Source organism: Odocoileus virginianus, chromosome 7 (genome assembly GCF_023699985.2).
Source record: "Odocoileus virginianus isolate 20LAN1187 ecotype Illinois chromosome 7, Ovbor_1.2, whole genome shotgun sequence".
Lineage (NCBI taxonomy): Eukaryota > Metazoa > Chordata > Mammalia > Artiodactyla > Cervidae > Odocoileus > Odocoileus virginianus.
Genome location: NC_069680.1, coordinates 67081468 through 67107754, shown reverse-complemented (window position 1 = coordinate 67107754; position 26287 = coordinate 67081468). Strand labels below are relative to the sequence as shown.

At 52.7% G+C, this 26287-nt stretch overlaps 1 protein-coding gene and 1 long non-coding RNA gene across 2 annotated transcripts in view; one reads left to right on the top strand and one right to left on the bottom strand.

Moving 5' to 3' along the window:
• Positions 1 to 25330, top strand: part of DLG5 (discs large MAGUK scaffold protein 5) — a 122505-nt gene extending 97175 nt beyond the window's left edge. Inside the window, exons 15-32 of the mRNA XM_070470915.1 lie at positions 849 to 1868; positions 2940 to 3063; positions 3401 to 3542; positions 4808 to 4920; positions 5553 to 5642; positions 5808 to 5958; positions 9029 to 9191; positions 9301 to 9434; positions 10107 to 10253; positions 12402 to 12585; positions 13173 to 13321; positions 14128 to 14298; positions 15210 to 15406; positions 20372 to 20515; positions 20764 to 20891; positions 21284 to 21393; positions 22049 to 22158; positions 23586 to 25330. Of these exons, the coding sequence (XP_070327016.1) occupies positions 849 to 1868; positions 2940 to 3063; positions 3401 to 3542; positions 4808 to 4920; positions 5553 to 5642; positions 5808 to 5958; positions 9029 to 9191; positions 9301 to 9434; positions 10107 to 10253; positions 12402 to 12585; positions 13173 to 13321; positions 14128 to 14298; positions 15210 to 15406; positions 20372 to 20515; positions 20764 to 20891; positions 21284 to 21393; positions 22049 to 22158; positions 23586 to 23689 (3381 nt within the window). The 3' untranslated portion in view covers positions 23690 to 25330. The remainder of the gene's footprint in view (positions 1 to 848; positions 1869 to 2939; positions 3064 to 3400; positions 3543 to 4807; positions 4921 to 5552; positions 5643 to 5807; positions 5959 to 9028; positions 9192 to 9300; positions 9435 to 10106; positions 10254 to 12401; positions 12586 to 13172; positions 13322 to 14127; positions 14299 to 15209; positions 15407 to 20371; positions 20516 to 20763; positions 20892 to 21283; positions 21394 to 22048; positions 22159 to 23585) is intronic.
• LOC139036073 (uncharacterized) lies at positions 17980 to 22161 on the bottom strand. The gene is made up of 2 exons (XR_011488800.1): positions 22071 to 22161; positions 17980 to 18559 (listed from the first exon to the last, which is right to left on the bottom strand). It is a non-coding gene; the product is annotated as an uncharacterized lncRNA (long non-coding RNA).
• Positions 25331 to 26287: the final 957 nt, after the last annotated feature.

The window sequence follows — 26287 nt, the reverse complement described above, 5'->3', positions numbered from 1 at the left end:
AATAGGCTTTTAGGGGAGCAGTTTTAGGTTGATAGAAAAGTTATGTTAGCACAGAGAGTTCTCCTATCATCTGCTCTGTTTCTCGTGACCATTCTGTGTCAGTGGGGGCACATTTGTTGCCCCCGATGAGCTAGAATTCATACATTAGTATTAACTGCAGTGTTCAGTTGACATGAGGATTCACTTTTGGAGTACATTCTGTGGGTTGGGACAAGTATATGAGGGCCTGTATCCACCACCACACTACCGTAGAGAATACTTTTACTGCTCTAAAGATCCTCTGGGCTTCACCTATTCATCCCCTCCTCCCCCGTAACCCTTGGCAGCCTCTGATATTTTTTCTATCTTTGTCGTTTTGCCTTTTCCAACATGCCATATAGCTGGACTTGTCCAGAATGTAGCATTTTCAGATTGGCTTCTTTCACTTTGTAATATGCTTTTAAGGTTCCTGTGTGTCTTCTTGTGGTCTGATAGCTTGTTTCTTTTTATTGCTGAATAATGTGCCATTGTCTTGGTATACTATAAGAAATATCTTTAATAATGAAGTTTTTACATTTATGTTTAATCATTTGAAAACTTAGGCAGGACACAGTGCAAATGATTTCAGAAAACGCTCAAAGCCAGGGAACTTTGTGTCTCTCCTGTGGGTTCATAGAGGCCAGGCTGTAAACAAGCCTTGCCCGTGGGTGAGGTGTGTGTGCCTGAACGTCTGTCCGTCTGTCTGACTTTGGAGTGTGTGTGGCCCATTCCCTCCCATGGCTCTACCTCCAGGGATGTTTTCCGGTTACAGCTCCAGGTCCTGTCATCTCACCCGCTCCCTTCCTCACTCCTTTGCAACCCTTCCTTAGGTGTTCCCTCAGAGCGCCTCGTGGAGTGGCCAGAATATCTTTGAAAACATCAAGGACTCTGATAAGATGCTGAGCTTCCGAGCCCATGGCCCAGAGGTCCAGGCTCAGAATAAACGGAATTTGATGCAGCACAACAACTCCACGCAGACGGACATCTTCTACGCGGACAGGCTGGAAGACAGGAAGGAGTCAGGCCACCCCGGAGGCAGCAGCTCCTTCTTGCACAAGCCGTTCCCCGGGGGACCCTTCTCCGTCTCCCCCCAGGCTTGTCCGAGTGCCTCTGAGCGCAGCCTGAGCTCCTTCCGCTCGGATGCCTCGGGGGAGCGTGGCTATGGGCCGGCAGACGTGCGCAGCCGGCGGCCACTGCTGCCCTTTGAGACTGAGGTGGGCCCCTGTGGGGTGGCAGAGGCCCCCCTGGACAAGGCAGAGCCTGACAGCGCCCACAGTGGCGGGACCTGGCCCAAGGCTGTGCTCAGCTCCACGGCGGGGCCCGAGAAGCTCTCTGTTTACAGGAAGCCAAAGCAAAGAAAGTCTATCTTTGACCCAAACACTTTCAAACGCCCCCAGACACCCCCCAAAATAGACTACTTGCTCCCAGGCTCTGGACCTGCCCATTCCCCCCTGCCCTCCAAGAGGGTGGGACCTCTGACGCCCCCAAAACCTCCCAGGAGGGGTGACTCCATTAAGTTCCAGCACAAGCTGGAAACCAGTTCTGAGTCAGAGGCCACTCTGGTGGGCAGCTCCCCATCCACCAGCCCCCCAAGCGCCCTGCCCCCTGACATGGACCCTGGGGATCCCATGCATGCCTCGCCCCCTCGCAAGGCCAGGGTCCGCATCGCTTCAAGTTACTGCCCTGAAGGGGACAGGGACTCCTCCTACCTGCCAGCCAAGAAGTCCTGTGACGAGGACCTCACCTCCCAGAAGGTAGATGAGCTGGGGCAGAAGCGCCGCCGGCCCAAGTCCGCACCCAGCTTTCGGCCTAAGCTCGCTCCGGTCGTGATCCCTGCTCAATTCCTGGAGGTAGTGCTTGACCTGGGTGGATTAGGGCCAGCTGGAGGAGGGTGGGACAGTGGGCTGTGAGCATACCATGAAGGGGCCTGTGCTTACCTGTACAGCGTCCCCCAGCTCAGGCTTAGCCCTGGCTCCTCTGTCTTAGCTCTCAGCACCTGCCTGGGGGTGGGGTAGCAGGTGGATGCCAACAGGAAGCAGACTCCCTTAGGAGACTGGAGTGTCCCATGAGGTGTGCATGACGGTGGTAACATGACGCCAGGAGAGAAGCACCATCTTGGGTGTGGGCTGTGATTTGCTTATCTAGCAAGAAGCTTTTGAACTTTTACAATGGAACCAAGTGGTAGGGACCTACCTTGAAGAGCTTAGGGAAACAATATAGCACATGTGAATCTGTTAGCTGGCAGCAGGACAGGTGAGTTTTTGCAGGTGCTGTGGTCATTTCTTGGAGAAGGCAATGGCACCCCCGCTCCAGTACTCTTGCCTGGAAAATCCCATGGACGGAGGAGCCTGGTGGGCTGCAGTCCATGGGGTCATGAAGAGGCAGACATGACTGAGCGACTTCCCTTTACTTCTCACTTTCAAGCATTGGAGAAGGAAATGGCAACCCACTCCAGTGTTCTTGCCTGGAGAATCCCGGGGATGGGGGAGCCTGGTGAGCTTCTCTCTATGGGGTTGCACAGAGTCGGACACGACTGAAGTGACTTAGCAGCAGCAGCAGCAGCAGCAATGGTCATTTCTAGGAGGGAGAGATGGCTATGAGCAGGAGAACAAACCTATGCTCCTCAGCAGACACAGAGCTTCATGTGGCTGGGCAACTCACGTGGAATTGTTATAGATATGTGCCTGAGGCATACATGTGTTCTACCTTCTACACACAAAATCTATTTCTTTGAAAGAACAGATTCTTTCTCTGTGGTTTTCTTCCAAAGTATTTTTGAAGGAAGTTCTTTTCCAGATATGTAAGATAACATGAATGAATAGTGAGCTGGGAGAAGCTAGGTCATAGAGGACAGAAATTGCTTGCCAGTGCCCGTGTGTTTCCCTGTTTCCAGCCACTGCCTCTTGCCTTTGGTTCTGCAGGAGCAGAAGTGCGCCCCGGCCAGTGGAGAGCTCTCCCCAGATCTCCAGGAATGGTCCCCTTACTCTCCTGGACATTCCAGCCGGCACAGCAACCCCCCGTTCTACCCCAGCAGGGCATCTGTGGGTGAGCTGGCAGGGCAGGGCTGGGGAGGAGGGTCAACGTGGGCTCACAGGGCCGCCCAGCCTCAGGCAGAGTGGAGATGGTCATTTCAGGGAGCTGCTGCATGTCCTTAACAGAGCGGTCCAAAAGATTTTGCAGCTGCTGACCTACCTGGAGTGTTTCGTCTTTTATCAGTGACATCTTTTAGCTTTTCAGAGTGTTTTCTCCCCATGGCAGTCTGGGAAATAGGTAGCATTGAAGAGAGTTCTCCTGCTTTATGATGGAGAAGGGCCAGATGCTTGCATAGGTCCGGGGCTAGCTGGGTGTTGCGGGGCAGATGTCTCACCCTACCCGTTTCCAGGCACAGTTCCCCGGAGTATGGCCCCAAGCACTGTGAGCTCCGTCCTGAGGAACCCCATCTACACCGTGCGCAGCCACAGGGTTGGCCCTTGCAGCTCTCCACCCATCCCCAGAGAGGTTGGCCCCCACGGTTTGCATCCCAGGTATGTGAGGCCGCCCATGCCTCCCTGTACCCCAGCCATCCAAGCCTACCTGGGCATAAAGCCATTGTACATAGAGGGGCTCTGTATGGGGGAGGGACTTGGTAGAGTAGCACTGGGATCCCAGGGAAGGTAAACTTTAAGGTCGCTCTCTTCATTTACCAATATGGAGCTTGAAAAGGTATTTGTAGGAAGATGGTAGTGATGGCAGCTGATAACTGAGTGCCAGGCAGTATGCTCGGACGTTTATAAGCATCATCTCACTTGATTGCTATAGCAACCTTACTCTTAACAGTCTTTGGTTGATAGATGAGAATAGAGCCTTAAAAACTGAATAGATTGACGCAAGGTCACTCATTCCTTCAGTTCCTTGACAGATTTTAATTGATCATCTACTACGTGCCATGGACTGCTGCAGTTTTAGAGGGTTATAGTGGAGAATTAAGCAGATAAACTTCCTCTCCTGTGGCATTTGTGTTCAAGTGGGGGGTGGGCGGGTGTTAAAAAGAGAACAGAACCACTCAGATCAGATGGCACTGAGTGACCTTGAAGACCCTGAAATGTTCAGATTAGGCTGTGAGAGGTTCGACTGGGCCGTGGGGAGGACCCCATGCAGGGGCATGCTGCCGTGACCAGAGGGGCGAGAAGAGGCCAGTCACACGGGACTTGGGAAGGAGCTTCCGGGAAGGAGGGCTGTGCGTGCTGCAGCCCAGGTGTCTGAGAGAGAGGTGACGGGCTCGAGGGAGCCTAGGAGACAGATGGTGAGTCAGGAGGAAGGCACAAACCCTTTAGGGTCTGTGGCCATGATGCAGGGTTTGGGTTTTATCGAGTGCAGTGAAGACCACTGGAAGGCTCCAGGCACTGACAAGATGTAGTCTCACAGCTAGAGGAGGTCATTGTTGGGCCTGACCTCAGGCCAGCCCTGACATGGGCTCTGTCGTCTCCCTGCCCGCAGCTCTCCAGTCTCCTGGGTGGGCTTCCCTGAGGGAGGTGTAGGACTCTGTCCTTGGTGTGGTCCAGCTTCGCCCTGCCCACCCAGGATTCAGATCTTCTGCAGTCCCTGTAGGAAGCCTTCTGTCCCACTGAGCCTGGTCCTGGCCCAGGGCTTGCAGGGCCCTCTGCGTGTGGCTGTGGGTGGTCGCTGTCCTCAGCTGCCCAGGAGCGGCTTTCGGGTTGCTCTGAGCTGGCAGAGGGCCTCGGGAAAGCCAGTCACTTGGTCCCATCCTGGTCTTCGTCCTGAGCTCCTCACCTGTCTGCTTCTCACACAGTGTCCAGCACCAGGGCCGCCTCAGCCTGGACCTGAGCCCCAGGGCCTGCAGCGACTGCTCTGACGTGAGAGCCTCCCATGGGTCCAACTCCCTGCCCTCCAGCGCCCGCCTCGGTAACTGCGCTGCTGGAGCCTTCTCGCCAGAGCGGGCACCAGCCTTCCTTCCTCTGCATCCACACCCTCACGCCCAGACCTCCTGGCGGCCCCTCTCCTGACCCGGGGCCGAGGCTGACTCCATGCTGCACGCAGAGCCCTTTCCTGTGGCCTTCCTGCAGCTTCCCACGGAGGCCGTGTAGTTGTTCTGATGACCTCTAGCCCAGGAGCCTTGCTCACTACCCTGAGGTCATTCTGGGGGATGTTGTGTTGCCATTCAATCACAGAGAATGCCACCCGGAGTCGAGTCTGGCAGTTACCCCATAAGGACACGCTGGTGGGGCTGCTTCCAGCCTTGTGGAGACAAGGCCACAGTGACCTCTGTCACATGGGTTACGGTCGGCTCGGGGCTGGAGCCAGACTGTGATACCGTTCTGCGGCAGCCTCCCCCCGCACAGATTATTCACTTGCTGGGGACTGAGCGTCTGCTTTCCCTGACTGTCCCACCTTATAGGCGCCCCCAGGGACAAATGGTCAGGCCCGCTTACTTCTGTGTAACCCTGTGTCTTTCCTGACTCCCAGGGTGGTGGGCAGGGAGTGAGGGACACTGTTCAGTCGCAGGCCTAAACTTTTCTCTTCTTGTGGAGCCACAGGGTCTTCGAGCAATTTGCAGTTCAAGGCAGAACGCATTAAAATCCCATCGACGCCAAGATACCCGCGGTCTGTCGTGGGCTCTGACAGAGGTGAGGACTTTCTCAGTGCTTCCCTGCCCCGCTGGCCCCTCCGTCTCAGGGTTGGGGGCGGTCTGGGCACTGCTCACAGCTCCCCCACCACCTCCGCCATCCGTAAATGCTGGCAGGGCAGGCCTCAGGCCCCTGTGCTCACGGCCGTGTGTCTGGGTCCGGCAGGCTCCCTGTCACACTCGGAGTGCAGCACGCCCCCACAGTCTCCCCTCAGCGTCGAAGGCCTGTCCTCCTGTAGCCAGTCGCAGACCTCAGCCGCCACGTTGCCCAGGATTGCTGTCAACCCTGCGGCCCTCGGGGAGCGCAGGAAGGACAGGTGAGCAGGCACGGGGGACGGGCGCCCCTGCAGTGGGCCAGCGCTGGTCCTGGTAGGTGCCGGGGGTTGGGGAGGGCCAACAGAGTTGACCTCCAGCGAGGCTGCTGCAGTTTGGGTCGCCTCGCCTTCGCTGGTGTCTTGCTGCGGGACGTGGTGAGGAAGCCCTGTGAGCTCCTGATGCAGGAGGAGAGGCGCACCTGGCTGGCCGGGGAGGCAGGGTGCGCTCTTCTACTGAGTGCCCACAGGCGGAGGTGGGGGCCTCCAGCAAGTGATGCTGGGGTCGACCTGACACTGTGTTGGAGTGATGCCACTCACTACCTCCCGGGCCCTTGTTTAGGCACTGTCCACATAGTAAGCTGTGAAATCCTCGTGTAACCCCATGATCAGCAGTGTCATCCTTGACCCCGTTTACGGGTGAGGAAACTGAAGTCAGGAGGTTGGAGTGGTCTGTCTGCGCTCACTTGGTTAGCGATCAACCTACCCCAATTAGACTCGTTCTTATCCTTTGCTTTTTGACCCCAGAACACAGCTGCACTGCTTGACCTCTGCCCCCCAAGCTTTTTGTTGTGAGATAAAACACACATAGGAAAAAAAAAGTATATGAGGCATACACGTACAACTTAGTCATTTTTTGGTTCATTTTGAAAAGCAGCTGTCAGGGTTCTCTCTAGATGGTAGTGGGAGATAGGATTAAGCTCAAATTTACCTTTATTTAATTACTTATAAGGACTGCAGCTCCTCTGGTGGCTCAGAGAGTAAAGAATCTGCCTTCAGTGCAGGAGATGCAGGTTCGATCCCTGGGTCGAGAAGACCCCCTGGAGAAGGGAACAGCAGCACACTCCAGTGTTCTTGCCTGGGAATTACCATGGACAGAGGAGCTTTGTGGGCTGCAGTCCATAGGGTCATAAAGAGTCGGACACAACTGAACGACACTACAAGGACTAGAGCTGCTCCCCTCCACTTCAGTCCAAAAAGCCGAGGGCCCTCGTGGCTACGAGCCATAGGAAAGATGCTGCTGGCTGGGCCCGTCATTAAGAAAACCTCATCTGACTTGACAGTCTGAATTTGTGAGACAGCACACCTAGCAAGTGTGAACCGGAGAACAGCGTATACCTGTAGCTGCCAGCAGGCCCCCAGGGGTGTCAGGTGCAGTGTGTATGGATGTGTTCATGACAGCCTCACCTGCGTTGTGCAGACGGGAGCACACACTGGCCCTGAAGGAGTGTGGGGTGGGTGTGTGGTTTTACTGAACCCCCCATAAGGTGGGTTCCTTAGAATCAGAAGGGGCCTTGTCACATGCAGTCAGACATCCCCTTAGCTTCTTCCACAGGGCACAGAGAACCGATGTGTGTGAGTGTGTATGTGTCAATGATGCCTGCCTTCATGGTGCTTAAGTGACATCAGGTTTACCATGTGTGTGACTTGGCTGATGGATGGATTACTCATTAAAAATAGTCCCTCTTTTCCCCAGTCTAAAATACACTATCACTGTTGAAAACTGGGTAAACTGGTAAAGTAGAAAGAAGTAACAGCAATTTAAATCTCTGATGATCAGCGGTCCCCAGCTTCTTCAGCACCAGGGATATATTTCATGGCAGACAATTTTTCCATGGACCAGGGTTGGGGGAGATGGTTTTAGGAGGATTTAGAAAGAAAAAAGGTTGCATAATTCAGGGGCCCCCAACATCTGGGCCTCAGACCCTTACCTTCTGTCAGATCAGTGGTGGCATTAGATAAGAAGTAACGTGCACAATAAATGTAAGGCATTTGAATCATTCCAAAACCATCTTCTTCAGCCCTGGTTTGTGGATAAATTGTCTTCCATGAAATTGATCCCTGGTGCCGAAAAGGTTGGGGACCACTGATCATCAACCAGAGATTCAGTTGCTGTTATTTAACCTTTCGGGGGGTGGGGTGTGCGCGTGCATGCATGCACACACAAGTATTACATTTACAGTTTAAATGCATTTTATCTTATTGTACACATGTAAACATTTCCTCCTTAATGTATGTTTCAAGCTATTTGTAATATTAAGTATACTTTACGAATCTCTTTTACAAAGAAGCCTTATTGTTTTGACAAAACTCTGCATATTATAAAAGTTTCAACCATTCAGGAGATTAAAAAGGAAGGATTACCTCAAAAAGGGCTCCCCGCTGCCCACCCACCCTTCCACACGTGGATTCACAATGTGCTCTGGAGGAGGGGGTCCTGAGGGGGTGGCGCTCTGCTTAGAGCTCAGGCTGCGTGCAGGACGGTCCTGGTGGCTCAATGTCATGAAGCTGTCTGTCTGTCTGTTACGTTCCAGGCGTCTGTGGTTGTCTTCCTCCTCCAATCACCCCTCTCTTCTTTCTAACCCTTTGCACCTTCCAGATGCCTCCACCACCACAGATCCCTCCTGAGATTGCCTGCGGCTGCCAGGCCCAGGTCCTCCTCGCTGAGGAGTCTGAGGTTGGCCCGACAGGAGGGCCCCACCCCAGCCCCCATGCCCCTCATTCCCACAGGGTGGTGGGCGGCGGCCTGGGGCCAGCGAATGCATGGTGTCACCTTGCTCCCAGCCTCCCCGATCCCTCTTAAATGCCTCGGGTTTGCAGCGGCTTAATCTCATGATCAATTCGCATCACCCTGTGTGCTGGTAAATATAAAAACTGATATTTCATATTGTCCCTTTGGGGGTAAACGTCATCCCAGAAAGCACTTCTTTTCCTCCAAGGGTGTCTGAGACCCCACTGGAGGTTTGAGTTGCACATCGTGAGGCCATTCCTCTCCTCTCATGGAAACCTACGTGCTTTTCCCTGCGTATGTCAGTGTTTATGTTCACTTGGACCACTCTGTGACTTTGGGACTGGATGCCTCTGTGTCCATCTTGGGGGTCGTGTCTGTATTGCATGAGGTTGTGCATCACCGTTGTGTGAAGGTGGACTTCATCGTGTGCCCATCCAGTTGTCTCGTCATAGGAGCGTCCACGTTCCCTGGCCCTCTCTGCGTAGCGAATGCATGCCTGACCTCAGACCCCCCTAGACCTTCCCTTTGAGTCTGAGTCCCCGAAACCATTGGCTGTCTTCCAAGGCCCTACGTGGAGGAGCCACGCCATGTGAAGCTGCAGAAGGGCTCGGAGCCGCTGGGCATCTCCATCGTGAGTGGGGAGAAGGGCGGCGTCTACGTCTCCAAGGTGACCGGGGGGAGCATCGCTCACCAGGCTGGCCTTGAGTATGGGGACCAGTTACTTGAGGTGAGCGGGAGGCTGCCCTTCTCTCCCTCCCCTCGTCCCTTTCTGAGTCCCCAGGACCTCCTCCGTGTCCTCCTTTCTCCTTGCTGAGCCCGTTCTTGGTGTTTCTTAGTTCAATGGCATCAACCTGCGGAGCGCCACAGAGCAGCAGGCCCGGCTCATCATCGGGCAGCAGTGTGACACCATCACGATCCTGGCCCAGTACAACCCACACATGCACCAGCTCAGCAGCCACTCCCGGTCCAGGTGAGGTCCTGGGTCTCCGAGGGGGCATTTGGGCTGCGGGAGAAGAAGAGGCCGCAGGTGTGCAGCTTGCTCCGAGGAAACCACAGCTGCAAGCTCTGGGGATTCTGCTGCCGTTGAGACGAAAGTTGAGCAGCCTTGGGCTTTGGAGAAGAGACATATCAGGGGAGGGTTTCTCCTCCTGAAATAGGGTGTGGAAATAGGTGGCCAGGCACCCTGTGAAGCAGGACGCCTCGGCACATGTGTGTGGTAGCCAGGCACTGAGGCCTGACGTGGGTTCTCACATAGAGCGGTCCGACCCTTGCCCACAGGCAGACACCGGACACCTGCCTGTGTGCTGCAGGTTGCAGGACAGGTAAGGAGAGTGAGAAGTGCCGCCGTGGTGCAGCGCCTGTGAAGGGAGGGGCTGAGAGGCTCAGACACAGGAAAGGGGGGAGCAGTGCATTCATGTGTCCTCAGGCTCACCGTTGCAGAGGATCCTCAAGTTGAGGACAGGCAGATCGTGCAGGTGGACAACTGAGTCCTTGCTCCCAAGGCGCTTGCTCATCTCAGGGCTCAGATCACAGAGCTGTGTGACCTGGTCTTTGTTCACATTCCAGAGCCCAACACCACCATAGAGGGATGGCTCTGGGCAACTGCCTGCCACTCCTTATTCTATCTGTCCTCGGTCCCCAGCTCCCACCTGGACCCCGTCGGTATTCACTCCACTCTCCAGGGCAGTGGTGCCGCCACCCCGGAGCACCCCTCTGTCATTGACCCGCTGATGGAGCAGGACGAGGGCCCTGGCACACCCCCAGCCAAGCAGAGCACCCCCAGCTCCAGGTTAGTAACTGCTTGCCAAGAGCCTTCCATCAGTGCACCTCGGTTGAGCTGGGCAGCCAGGAGGGTCATTTTTGCAGCCCGTGTACATCCTCTGAGGGACGTGGGTCCCAATGCTGCCCTGCACTGCAGATGGCACACCAGCTTGTCGGGATTTGGGGTGGGGAGCACGCCAGGCCTTTTTCCCTCTCTCTCTCTCTCCTGCCCTCTCTTTTTTCTCTAGTTTTTCCACTGACTCCTTCTTAGCTCTACTTTTTTTCTTTTTCTCCTCCTTTTCTCCCTTCACTTGTTCTCAGATACTGAATCCCACAGTCCTCACCCATCCAGGCTGGGGCTCTGGCCATCCACAGCAGTGTTGCCCCCAAGGAGCTCCTGGTTTGAGGGTAGATCAGTGAACAGGCATGTGTAGCACAGCTGAAGTGCTGGGAGGGGGAGTGGGGGCCACGATGGGGCACGGCTGGGAGCTGAGCCACAGCGTTCAGGATGAGCAGGGGTTGACCATGCAAAGGGTGGGCATGGAGAGAAGTCAGGAGGAGGGACCAGCGTTAGTGTGGGCAGGAGGAGGCCCTGTTCTCTCAGGAACTGGAGGGGAGGTGGGGAGAGGGCTATGCAGGCTGGGTCGAGAGGCTGTCACTGCAGTCCTGGACGGAGCCCTTTCTCTGGCATGGCGTTAATGGACTCTTCACGGAAGTCATGAGCTGGAAGCTGGGCTATCTTCAGGGCTTTCCTGCTTGTGACCCTTCACTGTGCCCGTGATGGGTACACTTCAGTTTAGTTCAGTAGCTCAGTCATGTCTGACTCTTTGCGACCCCATGGACTGCAGCATGTCAGGCCTCCCTGTCCATTACCAGCTCCTGGAGCTTGCTCAAACTCATGTCCATCAAGTCAATGATGCCATCCAACCATCTCATCCTCTGTCATCCCCTTCTCCTGCCTTCAATCTTCCCAGCATCCGGGGCTTTTATTAATGAGTCAGTTCTTCACATCAGGTGGCCCAATATGAGAGTTTCAGCTTCAGCATCAGTCCTCCAGTGAATATTCAGGACTGATTTCCTTTAGGATTGAGTGGTTTGATCTCCTTGCAGTCCAGGGGACTCTCAAGAGTCTTCTCCAACACCACAGTTCAAAAGCATCAATTCTTTGGTGCTCAGCTTTCTTTATGGTCCAACTCTCACATCCATACATGACTACTGGAAAAACCATAGCTTTGACTAGATGGCGCTTTGTTGACAAAGTGACGTCTCTGCTTTTTAATATGCTGTCTAAGTTTGTTATAGCTTTTCTTCCAAGGAGCAAGTGTCTCTTAATGTCTCATGGCTGCCATCACCATCTGCAGTGGTTTGGAGCCCAAGAAAATAGTCTGTCACCATTTCCATTGTTTCCACATCTATTTGCCATGAAATGATGGGACCAGATGCTACGATATTAGTTTTCTGAATGTTGAGTTTTAAGCCAGCTTTTCACTCTTCTCTTTCACTTTCATCAAGAGGCTCTTTAGTTCCTTTTCACTTTCTGCCATAAGGGTGGTGTCATCTGCATATCTGAGGTTATTGATATTTCTCCCGCAGTCTTGGCTATACTTGCCTGCAGCAAAAGTCTTGTCACTCTCTGGCTCCTCCCCTGAGGTCCCACTCATCAGGCTCCATTGCTGCCCCGTTGCCTTTGCTCAGTTTATTTGCTGGCCTTTCAGTGTCCCTGCGTTGTGAATTCTTTGGTGGCTTTTGGTTCAGTACCCTCTGGGCCATAGACACTGCTCAGTAAACATTTGCTGGATGAGTTGTGGCCTGGAGGTTACCCTGGCTCTGACTTTCTCAGGAGAATAAAGTTAGGAAAACAAGTGCAATCCAGGTGGGTGAGATGCAACCCATGGCATATGATGGACAGCTGGGCTGGAAACAGTGGCGTTGATGTCCACTCTGTTCCGGAGTGGCTGTGTGTTCACCTCTGCCACATCTCAGTGCCCTGCTTATAAAACAGGTCACTAGAAGTAGAGTCTGTGTCAGCCCCGCTCCCGGCTCCTCTGGTTCTGGGGTCTCATGAGACCTGAGAGGGGAGCAGAAAATGGTTAGGGTGTCACCATTGTTTCATCTTTTTTTGCGCCTGCCTCCCTTCCTGTGCACAATTGAAGAGCTTCGTTTTCCTCCCTGAAAGGATGGTGGCAGATGCCGCCAAGAAGACCCCAGAGCCACGAGTCGTCTTCATCAAGAAGTCCCAGTTGGAGCTTGGCGTGCACTTATGTGGAGGGAACCTGCACGGGGTGTTTGTGGCCGAGGTGGAGGATGACAGTCCCGCCAAGGGCCCTGACGGCCTTGTGCCCGGGGACCTCATCCTTGAGGTAAGTTCTGAGCTGCCGAGCAGCAGCCAGGCTGCCCTCTGGCCGCGTGTCGGGCTGCCTGCCGTCTCAGCTGACATGGGAGGCGGGGAGCACAGCCTCTGCTGGCATCCCCCTTGGGTGTTGAGTGCTACCCAGACCCACTCCGGGTAAATATTAGGGAAGCAGGCATATTAGCATATTAGGACCCAGCTTGGGCACTCGCGTCGGGAGGACAGATGCTCTGCTCCTGGCAGCAGTAGGACTCAGGACTCTAGTCTGATGGTGAGTGCCATCTCCCTCTCACTGGGTCTCCTGTTGGATGGGGGAGTAGGTTGTAGGTACTGAAAGCTACAAGGAGCGTTAGCAAGGGGAAGTGCCATATTTCCAGTAGGCCTTACTGGTTCGGGGGCTAGAACAGGGTCTCTGCTGGGAGCAGCTTGAGGGCAGAGCAGGCACTCGGCAGAGGCCTCAGCCTCTGTGGATGAGGGGCAGATGGATGCCCAGTGATGGGGATGCTGAATCTCCTCCTTATCCCACTACTGGCCCCTCACGGGTGCCCAGCCCTCCCTGCTTCTGCCCTCTGACCCCTGTCTCCCATCTCTCGATAGTATGGCGGTCTGGATGTGCGCAGCAAAACGGTGGAGGAGGTTTACGTGGAGATGCTGAAGCCCAAGGACAGCGTCCGCCTGAAGGTGCAGTACCGCCCTGAGGAGTTCTCCAAGGTCAAGGGCCTGCCTGGCGACAGTTTCTACATCAGGTATCAGTGGCCAGGGCTGCCAGGGACTGGGGGCTTGGGGAGAGGCTTTCAGTGGAGACTGTTCCCTGTGAATGTCCCTGCGTTTCTTGCCCTTGAGGGACGGGACTATGAGCATTATTATCTGGGCCCCAAACTGTAAGCTTATGATGAGATGCTTGTGACTTAGAAAAGCCCTTGAAAGCTCCTAGGGCGAGATGGGCTCTCTCTTTAGGGTTTTGGGCCTGGGGAAGCTTGATACCACTGAGCCTCGTTTTCCTGTGGCCTGTGCCCCTCTCCGCGTCTCTTCTGACTCAGGTCTGCAGATTGCTCTGCGGCGTGTGTGGACGTCACAGCATCCAGAGTGCCCTGAAGTAATACATGAAAAGGGTGGAGGAGGGGGCGGGGATAGGCATCAGGTGTTTTCTAGGAGGCATTTCATGAGATCTGAGGCCACACAGGAATGGAAAGTACTGATTAACTGTGTACCATGAGGTGCAGGGTCCCTGTATCTAGGCACAGTCTCCTCAGTCAAGGATGGCAGGTTTCCCTTCTGAGAAGCTTCCGCTGTGTAGGAAGCATCGACTTTGATGTGGGAGGGGTGCAAATGGGAAAGACTCTTTGGGGAGTGGAGATATGGCCTTGGTCCTTGGCAGAAAGGCTTTTATCTGATGGGCGTGAGGGAGCCCTGATCTCCAGGGAGCCCGGGCTCCCCCCTTTGGGAACTGCTGCTAGAATAGGGAGAGCTTCAGAGCAGGAGAGTGGCCCTGGGAGCTTGGTTCTAAAGGGCGGCCTATGGCCTGACTCTTTCCCTCCATCTCCTGGTCCAGGGCCCTGTATGAGCGACTGGCAGAGGTGGAGCACGAGCTGAGCTTTAAGAAAGACGACATCCTGTACGTGGATGACACCTTGCCCCAGGGCTCATTTGGGTCCTGGATGGCCTGGCAGCTGGATGAGAATGCCCAGAAGATCCAGCGCGGGCAGATCCCCAGCAAATATGTGTGAGTGTTCTAGAGTCTGGGCCTGGGGCTGAGGCGGGCGGCACCCGTGGGGACGTCCCATGTGATGACGGCCTGGGCTGCTGGGGGCTTATTCTGACGTTGTCTCAGTTTCTGGTCTGTAAGTTTTGCCAAAGTAGCTTGTCCAAAAAAGCTGTTCCAAGTTTAGGTCAGTGATGTATACAAGTCAGAAGTGTATACAATACAGAAGTGTAGCGGCAACTTAGGAGACATGCTTCTTTTATGTTTGTTGAGATATAATTCATGTGCCATGCGATTTACCCAAAGTATGCAATTCCTTGGCTTTTAGTGTTTTCACAGATATGTGTAACCATCACCATAGTCAATTTGAGAATATTTTCATCATCTCAGAGAGAAGCCCTGTACCCTTCAGCTCCCCGCCTTGTTCTCCTGTCTCCCTGCCCCCTGTTGCCAACCCTGAGCCACCACTGGTCTCCTTTCTGTCTCTATAAGGTTCCCTGTCTGGACTTTCTGTGAATGGAGTCAGACATACAGCACGTGGCCTTTTGTGACCAACTCCCTATACTTGGCATGATTTTTTTCAAGGTTCTTCAATGTTATAGTGCATTTCTATGCTTTCCTTCTTCTTGTGGCTGGAATGATAACTTTTAGTGTCACAAGTGAAGGCTGTCTTAGCAGTTCCCTCTGACCCTCATCTGAACATAGGAGTTGAGCTGCTCTGAGAACTTGCCCAGCACTGGTGTGTGTCTCACCCCCACAGCACTGGCACCAAGGGGTTCCTCGGTGGCTTGGGTGCTAAGGTGGCCAGGAAACCCGCAGAGGGTGGGGGAGGAACCTGGAGCCCCAGCTTTGACTCTCCTCACCGCAGGTGGGCAGGGCGGCAGGCGATGGTCCCTCCGCCCTTCCCAGCACTGCTGTACTCTTGTCTTCAGAATGGACCAAGAATTCTCCCGGAGGCTCAGCATGTCTGAAGTCAAAGATGACAACAGCGCTGCAAAGACACTCTCGGCGGCTGCACGCAGATCCTTCTTTCGAAGGAAACATAAGCACAAACGCAGCGGGTCCAAAGATGGGAAAGACCTCCTTGCCTTGGACACCTTTTCCAATGACTCCATTCCACTCTTTGAAGGCAAGTGACTGAGCTGGCTTCTCCAGCAGGCGGTCAGGCTGAGGTTTGCTGTTGACCACAGAAGCCTCACTGCAATGACTTGAACAAGACAGAGGTTTGCTTTTTTCAGACCTAACTGATCAAGGAACGTGTGTCTGGGTTGGGATGGTGGCACTGCGGTCTTCAGAGTCTACCACTTGTAGGATGTGTCCTCTGTCCTTAAGGTCTCCCCATCTCCTGCCATCACATCCATGTTCAGGCAGCAAGGAGAAGAAAAGGACATGGCAACCGTATGCCTCTTTAAACAGCTTACCTGGAAGCCCCACCCTTCATTTTCCACTTACACCTCATTGACAGCTTGCACAACTGCAAGAGAGGCTGAAATGGCAAGGTTTTCACTGGTGCCCTGCTGGCTTCAGTAAAGCAGCTTCTCTTAGAAAGGAAGAAAAGAAGAAAGGGTATTGGGTGGGCAAAAGGCAGTACTTTCCCAATGCATTGCCTCTAGTTTGTTTTGGGGTTATTCCAGGCTGTTTGGTGTGGCCAGGGGCCACTGTGCAGATCTTTCTGGCTTTACTCCTGAGTCTATCCTTACAAGATCCTCCCAGGGCCAGGCACCCGCCCAGTCCTGGGGTCGCATGTCAGGGAGTGCCAGACATCCTTTGGCAGGTTGCCCTGTGGAAGGGTATATTTGTCCTGTAAAGCAGGAGGCTCCAATGCATGCTGCTCCCTGGACCCCCGGGTGTGACCCCTGTCCTGGAAGGTGTGCCCTCCCTGATGGGCAGGCTCTGGAGGGGGCAGTGGGCCGGCTTCCTCCTCCCCCACTTCCGCATGTATTATTTCAGTTAGGTCTTCGGCACAGTGAGCTGAGCGAGCCCCACCCTTGTTTCATGGCCCGCGGTCACGATAGTCAGGTCAGGGGTTGGCAAACCGGAGCCTATGGGCCAGATCTGGTTCACTGCCTGCTCTTATATGGCCTTCGAGCTGAAAATAGGGTTTTACATTTTTTAATTTAAAATGTAAAAAAAAAAAAAAAAAACTATTTGTCTTTTCACAATAATAGTTCCTTGATTCTCCCTTCTCTTTTCTTCTGTAGACACCACCTCTGGTCTGTGGTATATATCCAGTGGATGTCTTTGGAAAATAGCCATTTATCTAGTCATGGGGGTGCTCCCAGGTGGCGCTGGTGGTAAAGAACCCGCCTGCCAACGCAGGGGAGATAAGAGACGCAGTTTAATTCCTGGGTCGGGAAGATCCCCAGGAGAAGGGTATGGCAACCCACTCCAGTATTCTTGCCTGGAAAAATCCATGGACCAAGTACCCTGGCAGGCTACAGTCCACGGGGTCACAAAAAAGTCAGACGAGACTGAAGCGACTTAGTGTGCACACACATATTTTGAAGTTGTCTTTAAATAGTTATATCTTACTGTTAAATTGACCCTTTTATCATTATAAAATGTTTTATCTCTAGTAATGTTTCTGGCCTTAAAAGTCTATTTTGTTTAAGTATAATTATCACACCAGTTTTCTACTGGTTAAGGGTTTGCGTAGTTCATCTTTCTCCACCATTTCATACTTTTTTACAGCTTCCTATTTACGTGGTTCTGTAAACAGCATGGAGGGTTTTTTTTAACTCACTGTGACACTTCATCTTTTTTCATTTTATTGAGACATGTGTATAGAAAAGTGCAAATTTATCTATAGAAAAGTGTACAGCCTGAGATGTTTTCAAGTTTGAACACATCAGTGACAGTTTTTATCCTTTAATCAGAGTATTTAATTACTGATTAAATCATCACTGATACATTTACCATCTTACTATTTGTTTTCTCTTATCCTGCCTATTTTATGTTCCCTTTCTTTTCCGACTTTTTTTGGGATTAATCAAGCATTTTTATTTTCCTGCCTCCTCCTCAGTCTCTTAGTTTTTATTCATTTTGTTTTATTCTTTTGGGGCTGGTGATTACAACAGCCCTCACAATGTATATCTGACTTACTACTAACATGAATCATGACTTTGACCACTTCCCCAATAATTCTAAAACATCAGAACACCGTGACTTCCTTACCTCTTCCCTACTTTTTGCTTGATTATCATTTTCATTTTATATGTATTTTTAAATCCAGCAGTGTTATTGATTTACACACCAGTCACTCACTTATATTTATCCTTTCCATTATTCTTCATTCCTTCCTGTCATCCTCTTTTCCTCTGATTTTTTCTTTCTGCTGTATACTCCCTTCCGCATTTCTTTTTTTCCAACTTGAGATATAACTGACATATATTATCGTGTAAGTTTAAGGTGTACAAAATGATAATTTGATATGTATATGAGTTGCGAAAGATTAACCACAATAAGGTTAGCTATAGTTAACACACCCTTTGTGTGTGTGTGTGTGTGCGTGCGCTCAGCTGCTCACTTATGTCTGACTCTTTGCGGCCCCATGGACTGTGCCCTTACCTCATGTAATTACCATTTTCTTGTTTTGATCTTCAGCATTTCTTATGATGCAGGTTTGCTGGTGACAGTCACAGTTTCTGTTTGCCAATTTTCCCATGATTTTGCAGATTTTCCCTGGATATAGATATACTATAGTTGGGTCAATATTTTATTTATGCATTTTAAAGATATTATTCATTGTCCTCTAGCTTTCACTGCGTATCATTTCCTGGGGCTTTTGCAACATATGTTACAAGCTTTGTGGTCAGCACAGTATACATTTATTCTCTCACAGTTCTGAAAGCCAGAAGTCCAAAATCAGTACTGTGGGGCCAAAATTAAGGTGTTGGCTGGTCCATACTTCCTTGGAGGCTCTAGCGGGGAGTCTGTTAGGTCCATTGGTTTATAATGTTGTTCAAGTGCTGTTTCCTGATTGATTTTCTGTCTGATTGTGCTGGGTTTCCCAGGTGGTGCTCGTGGCAAAGAATCCTCCTGCCAGTGCAGGAGACATTAGAGACGAGGGTTCAATTTCTGGGTCAGGAAGATCCCCCGGAGGAGGGCACGACAGGCCACTCCAGTATTCTTACCTAGAGAATCCCATGGACAGAGGAGCCTGGTGGGCTGCAGTCCACAGGGTGACGGAGAGTCGGACACGACTGAAGTGACTGAGCATAGCACAGCTCTGGTGGTACCATCCATCGCTGAAACCGGGATATCGCAGTAAAGACTGATGAGACTGAAGGGAGAAACAGATGACAGAGTATCAGCACAGGACTGCGATATCATTTTAAACTGATGATAGCTTAATTTCAATCTTATATAAAAGCTACATCTCTCTGTTCCCCCCACCCCTTATGTTATGGATGACACCAATTACCTCCTTTTATATTATGTGAATATTTGGTATATAATTACTTTTATGCTTTTGATTTTAATATCTGTACCAGTTTTAAAAGGAGTCTACATACCTCCATTAGGTTGCTTCCAGATTGTATGTTTGTATATTTACCCTTCCCAGGGAGTTTATTTTCTGTGGGCCTCTGACTCTGGTTGGATATCATGCTTGTGAGAGGCTCTGTAGCCTCTATGATTCTGTTATTGTGAGGACTTCTGACAAAGCAGACTGTTCTGAGAGGATCAGGAAACTGCTAAATTGGTGCCCCTCAGTGTGGAATGTTAATAGTCATTAGGGGAGAAGACGAGATTCTGTTGAGTTGAAGACATGGTCTTAATGTCCATACGCAGAGAGATGGATAGGTGCAGTGCATCCGTGTTTTAGGATGTTCCAAAGGATAAAAGGGGATCAGTGTGAATCAACAGGGATGCTTTCAACAGAAACATAAGACTGAGTGAAAGAGGGAGTTGCAGAATATTTATTGTAGGTCATTTTTGTTGGACATACACATTTTCTAGGTTTTCTGAGCACGTAAAAGTCAACATAGAAGACTGACCTCTGGAAGGATATAGTATAGTCATGTCTGACTCTGTGACCCTATGGACTGTAGCCCGCTAGGCTCCTCTGTCCATGGGATATGCTTTAAATCCTCATAACCAACTATGATGCTAGTTGAGAGGAAGCTGCCAGGGACCAAGACTGGAGAAGACGGGTCGGAGAGGATGCCTGGCTTACCTGTCATGTTCAAAGTTTTAAAAGACGGAGTGTTTTTATCTCTTCTTGGAAGAAGTTCTTTGCCCTGGGTCTGTGTTTTCTATTCTTTTAAAAGTGTTTACAAGTTTTAAAAAGTGTTTCTGAGATGCCAGCACAGTGATTGGTACCTGGGAGGTGTCAGGAAGATATTTGCGTGCTGGTTTTAGGCTATCTCTTTCTGCGAGGATTTTTTATTCATTTTGTGGAAGGGGAGGCTTAACTACATGTATCAACTAGGATATTGGTTTGGGTGCTATAACTGAGACTAAATAACAATGGCTGAAGCATGATAAGAAGCTTCTTTCTCTGCCACGTAAAAGTCTGGATTGGTGGGTAGTCCCTTGGAGGCAGCTCTGTTCTGGGGACCATCAGGGAGCCAGGTCCCTTTTGTCTCGTGGCTCTATCATTTCCTGAGGGTTGTCGTCATCTGCAGGATCAGGGCTGGGTCACTGCCCCTCGTCCTGTCTATTTCAGCTCATGGGGCGGGGGATAGTTTGCTCACTGCATGGGGCGGGTCTGGGTCACACGACCCACCCCCCGCAGGGGAGGTGGCACCTGTAGAGAACAGAATGTCTAGTAGGAGTCAGGGGACCACGCATTGAACACACATCGGAGAGTTTGAGCAGAATAAAGTGCTGCAACACCTTGGGTGTCCATGGAGTGGGGACACTGTGCAGTGGCCCTGCCCTGGTGTGCCTGGGGTGTGGGACTCTCAGTGCTAAAACTGGGCGAGCCCCAGGCAGACCAGGGTGAGCTGGGTACCTGGCTCTGGGTCTGTGGAGTGCAGGAGATAGGTCTGCCTGGGGTAAGCCAGGCCAGGGGAGCAGGGGGTCCGCAGCCCCTCCCAGCCCCCCCCTGCCCTGGGTGGGTGCCCATCCCCTGCTGCCCTCTCCCCCTCAGATTCAGTGAGCCTGGCCTATCAACGGGTCCAGAAGGTGGACTGCACCTCCCTGAGGCCCGTCCTGATCCTGGGGCCTTTCCTGGATGTGGTGAAGGAGATGCTGGTCAACGAGGCACCCGGCAAGTTCTGCAGATGCCCCCTTGGTAAGGGAAGCCCTCGGGCCTGCTGGGCTGCATCTGTCCCTGTGTTTGTGTTCACCTGCTTCCCAGGGATGGATCTCACAGTGTTTGCAGAGTCCTTCTGACTGGGGTCGCATCAGCGTTTAGCCTCTGGTTCTTTCTCTGGGAGTGAGGATGGCAGGGCTGGGTTTCTGCACAGTGTTTTTTCCCCTGCCCGTGCAGTGATGGCTCACAGTGCCAGACCTGCTGATTCCTGTGCCTGTGCTTTGCAGAGGTGATGAAGGCCTCCCAGCAGGCCATCGAGCGGGGCGTCAAAGACTGCCTGTTTGTCGATTACAAGCGGAGGAGTGGCCACTTTGATGTGACCACTGTGGCTTCCATAAAGGAGATCACAGAAAAGGTACCCATTGGCTTTCTGGGTAAGGTTTCTGAGGCCAGGTGGGGTGGCGCTTTAGAAAGTTCCTGTATCTGGGTAAAGGCAGGAAAGAGGTTTGGAGTTGGGTTGTCCAGACCCCACACAGCCCCCATTCCCAACCTTGACCATCATCAAAGCTGACAGCCTTGTGGGGAGAGTTTTCCCTGGATGAGGTTTCCCCACCGTGTGTCACATGCCCTCTTCATGTCAGAATGGTTTTGCTGCCTTGTTCATCAGTAGCACCTTATGTATTCACTTATGGGGCAAGGCCGGGCAGTGTCAGGTGAGGGGTGGGGCCCCTCCGTGGCAGAAAAAGGCTGGGTTCCTGAGGCCCAGCTCTGCCTCTGCCCGGGTGTTCACCGTCTCCCTCCCTGCAGAACCGGCACTGTCTCCTGGACGTCGCCCCCCACGCCATCGAGCGACTGCACCACATGCACATCTACCCCATCGTCATCTTCATCCACTACAAGAGCGCCAAGCACATCAAGTAGGTGCCAGGCTCCTTAGGGGCTCGGCCTGGGCCTTGCTGGGCATGGGCTGCTGGCTCAAAGCCATGGGAGGTGGCGGGGCCCTGGCTTCGAAACAGGCGTCCTGTGTCAAGTAACCCTCCCCCATGTGCCCATCTCACACCAAGCCAGTCGTGTTAACCCAGCACAGCCCTCCCCACCCCTCTCCCGACTGTTTGGGGGCTGCCACAGCACCTCGAGTCTGTGCCACTTTGTCTGCAGATCTCCCTCCTGACCCCCACACACCCTCTCCCTCTCCTGCCTTCCGTCTTGGTGCTCACGACACAGGAAATGGGTGGCCCAGCTCTCCCGGCAGCAGACGTGATGTGGACGGGCCTTTGGTCTTACTGAGCTCAGTTTTTGTGGTTAGGCTAATGACTTGTCAAGCCTCCGCCCCCCGCCTCTGCCTTTTGGTGCTCCCCATCTTCTGGTACCTGCACTCGGGGGCCAGCTGGGGCATCTGGCCTCTTCCCCGTCTCTGCCCAGAGCTCCCTGTGGAGCCAGCAGGCTGCGCTGTGCTCCACCAGGGGTGCACGTGCGGTGGGGGGGGTAGCCCTGTTACTCTGGACAGAGAGGCTGAGAGGAGGGCATGAGGAAGGTGGGAAGGCTCATCCAGGTTCCTGGATGTCCCGATAGGGAGCAGAGAGACCCCACCTACCTGAAGGACAAGGTGACTCAGAGGCATTCCAAAGAGCAGTTTGAGACGGCTCAGAAGATTGAACAGGAGTACAGCCGGTACTTCACAGGTAGGTGTGCGTCAGGCCCAGAGAGGAGCGGGTGGCAAGGACGGACACAGCCTTCCCAAGGATGCCCTTCTTAGAAGTGGTTAGAGCCCGCACTTCCGGGGTGCCTGGTGATGCCACTGCAGTGAGCACTTTGATTACAGATGATCTCATTGCAGGCACAGGGCGGCATCGGGGACTTGCCGGTCCAAAGGTAAAGTTCACTAGTTCTGGCCTCGGGTCACAATCTGGTCTTGAGTTACGGCTGCACAGGCGCTGCGTGGCACAGCTCCAGCACCCCCCCAGGCAGGTGGCACAGCGGTGGTAGCTGTGACCATCCGTCCCCAGCACCCTCCAGGGTAGGCCAGTTTTGCAGTGGAGTTTGAAGACAAACTGCACCATTACTGTCTCGTCTTTGAAACAAGGCAAACTAAAAGAAACTCTAATGTAGCAGTTGCTGTAGTACTTGGTGGCTTCCAACTTCTCCCATGAAATCATTTGTAGGGGGCCTAACAAACAACATTGTGGTCAAGAGAGGTGGAGACTGATTTTAATTTAACTTGTATAGAGTGTTATGATTGGTGCTTCTCATGCAATATTTGGTCTCAGAACCCAGCCCCAGCTCTTCTGTGTGTATGTGTGTGTTTTAATTTCAAATCCATTACAGACCGATATTTCAGTTAAATACTTTGGCAATTTACTAGAGAAAGGAAAATTTAAAACTTCAAAACTTAACGACATACAGACTTTGACTTTTTATCAGATTTAGCAGATGTGAAATTACTCCGTCACATTGTCGTAGCAGTTACTAAACGCTCACTGTCAGTATCTGTGGCAAGCAGCCAGGGCATGGCACTGCTCCATGGAGCATGCACAGAGCCCTCCTCCAGTGTCTGCTGGGCCGTGGTGATGAAACCCTGCCGGGCAGCAGACCTGAGCCGAGAGTCTTCTTTGGGCCACGGGGTGCCCAGCTCTTGAGACCCAGCCTTGTTCCCTCTAGCATCCTGCTGCTGATTGGACCATCACAACATACCCCAGACTGCTTTCCAGTATGCTGGGACTCCCCGTTGCATGACGAGGCACGCCAGCCCGGGTCATCACTGCTGTGGGGCCTGGCAAATCATGTGCATAGTCACATCCTGTCACCCCGGTTACAGAGATCAGGGCAGCCTGGCAAAATCAGACACCAGCCTTCGTGTGAGCCCCAGGTTTTAACATCGTGCAAACAGTTGCCGAGAGGGATAGATAAAAAGCCGAAGTGATTTGCACTCAACTCTTTTCCTTTTCCAATTTCTTGCTGATGGAAGAGAAGTAAGGCAGGGTTAGAGCAGTTGAGCCAAGTAGCTGAAAACGGGCAGAGCAGCAGGAAGAGTGAAAGATCTGTTTACTTGCCTCCTCCTGGGCGTCTTCCTCCGAACCAATGACGTGTGTGTTTGGGGGCTGTCTTGCAGGGGTCGTCCAGGGAGGAGCCCTGTCGAGCATTTGCACTCAGATCTTGGCCGTGGTCAATCAAGAGCAAAATAAAGTCCTATGGATCCCAGCCTGCCCTCTCTAGAGCACAGCGCTGGGGACGACTGTAGCTTGGCCTCCAGCCCCACCGCCTGGCGCAGCTCTTTGCAGTGACTATGGATAGACACCTCTGTGTGTAAACATGAAGGGGAGGGGTCTGTGAACCGGGGCTCCAGAAGCACCTCCTCTGTAGACGGAAGGCCACAGACAGACGGGATCCGGACCCCGGCCAGCGGACTATGCTTCTCCCACATGTGTGTGCTTTAGGACAGAGACTGTGGGGTGAGGGACTCGACACCAACCTTCCTTGTAGCCAGCTCAACAGAGATGCTGCAAAGATAACCCTTCAGATCACAAGTTTACAAGCCTTTTCTAAGTATTCTGTTGCTGATGTTTACTTGAACGGCTCCACATTGCCGCTGCCCAGCCCCGCCCTCCTCCTCACTGTGGCTTTCATGTTGGTTTTCTGCCCGCTTTCAGCGAAACGCCTCTGGAACCACTCTGGGGGCCGCTTTGCTCTGGCAGGCTCTTGTCAGGGGCACCAGAGCTCTGATGAATGCCCTGCTCCTCGGCGGCCCCTCTCCTGGAAGGCCCCTGTGACTGCGGCTGCTTTGACCGTTGGTGTGTGCGGGCGGAGCTAGTGCCTTTGTGGGGCCGCGTGTTCTCCTCCTGCACCTAGGAAGGCAACTTCCGCCGTCTTGTAGGCGCATCCCTCAGACGTCGTCTCCTGCCTTCTGCCACCTCTTGCTTCTCATCCACCTGTGTTCATGATTCCAGCGTTCTCTCTGATCCTCAGAGCTTCATGGGTTCCCTGTGACACAACCAATTCTGGGCAGGGTGTCAGGCTGGGGCTGAGACGTGCCACTGGGTCCTCCTTAGGTTCTGTGAATAGTGACAGCCTTTACCAGTGCAGATTTTGCAGAGTAATTCCCAAATGCTTTACAATGGGGCAGGCACATCAGCTCTGTTTGATCTAAAAACAATTTGTATTTCAGACTCTGAATAGAGAGCTCTTACGGAAGCTTAAGGATCAATGTGGTCACTGTTTAAATTCAAGAAAGAGAAACTGGGATCTATCTAGTCTTGGCTTCAGCTCTCACAACATGAGCAGAGCTCCACGAGGATGTCTTTGTTTTGTTTTGTTTTGTTTTTTAACGCATCTGATGCCAGGTGTTTTTGGCTGAAGATTTGATGTGATTCCTCCTTAAACTGTGCGTCCTGTTAATAATAGGTACTGTACGGGGCTCCGGGTAAGTGTCACTGGGGTAGGACCTCTATTTTAATACTGTTCCTAACATTTCATTTTACTAGGAAGAAATCGCTGATTTCATTTTATTCTTTGTAATTCTAGACACTAGATTATAGTTTAGCCATACTGACATTTTTTTAAAAAGGGATATATTTTCTTGCACAGTTGTTCGCAAGGAGACACGTTTCAGTCTCAGTGCTGCCCTTCGTTTCACAGGTACACGCGTTCTGGCTCAGACAGCTAGGACCAACCGCAGGCCGTCTTGGGGTTTTGCTGGCACCCGCGGGGCCACTGCTCTGGGCGGCCGGGGTTGGCACAGAGATGGTACAGTGTGCACGGGTACTGTTCGGACAGACTGGGGTTTTCTGTACTAAAACCTTCCTTTGTATCAAAAGTTAAACAGACTTTAGTACAATAAATAAAGGTCAATTTCTGTAACTCGTTGTGAAGACACCTGTGTTTCGTGTGTTTTCCACCTCTCCCCCGCCTCCTCAGCTCTTCGTTCCTACGTTTGAGACAGGCGTCCCCCGCTGCGCCACGTGGCTGGAGCTGGCCACCCTGTGAGGTTCCCTCCAGCTCTCGCGATGATCGGGCACCCCTCTCACCTGCAGTGTCAGCCCCTCCGACTCCCTCCTTGCCTCCCATGTATCCATCTGTCCAGCAGAGCGCGGGCGCTGGCTGTAACCAGGCAGCTCATGTGTGTTAAGATTCCAGTGCTGCCCTGGGGGCTCATGTTCGATCTGCAGGTTTTGGCTGGGCCGCGAAAAGCAAAGGGGCTTGAAGGACACCAGGATCCTCTCGTGATCTCAGCCGGGTCCCTGTCTATGTCTACCAGGGGGCGAGGCCCAGACTGCGCCCCGGGGGTGAAGAAGACCCAGCCTGGCCCAGGGACTGCAGTGTGAGACCACCCTCGACTCTCCTGGGCAGATTGTTTGGGCCCAAAAGCCCATTCCAGGGTGGCTGGAAGGCCAGGAGCGGGGACCAGTGCTCGTCTGTAACCCATGCAGAGCCCAGGCAGGGGGTGGAAGTGCACAGCCTCTGCCCCCAGGTGGCGTCTGCATAACACAGCCTTAGCCTTCTGGAAAGCAGAACTGACTTAGCTGCAGCCTCGAGACCTTGGACACATCTCGCGTGGGCCTCCAAAGACAGGGCAGACAAGACAATCTCTGAGGCCCCATCCCGTGCTGACATCTGAGTTATAAGTAGGGAGCGGGACTTCCCTCCTAGCCCTGGGGAGGTTGAGCAAAACCCCAGCTCTGGGAACCTTGAGACACTTGACTTTTGGAGGCTGGAGGAGTCCCTGATGCCTCACATGCAGGAGCAGAACCTGAAGGGATCGGGACCCAGAGTCCTGGGCCAAAGTCCTGGGCCTCTTCAGCTGGAGCGAGGCTCTGA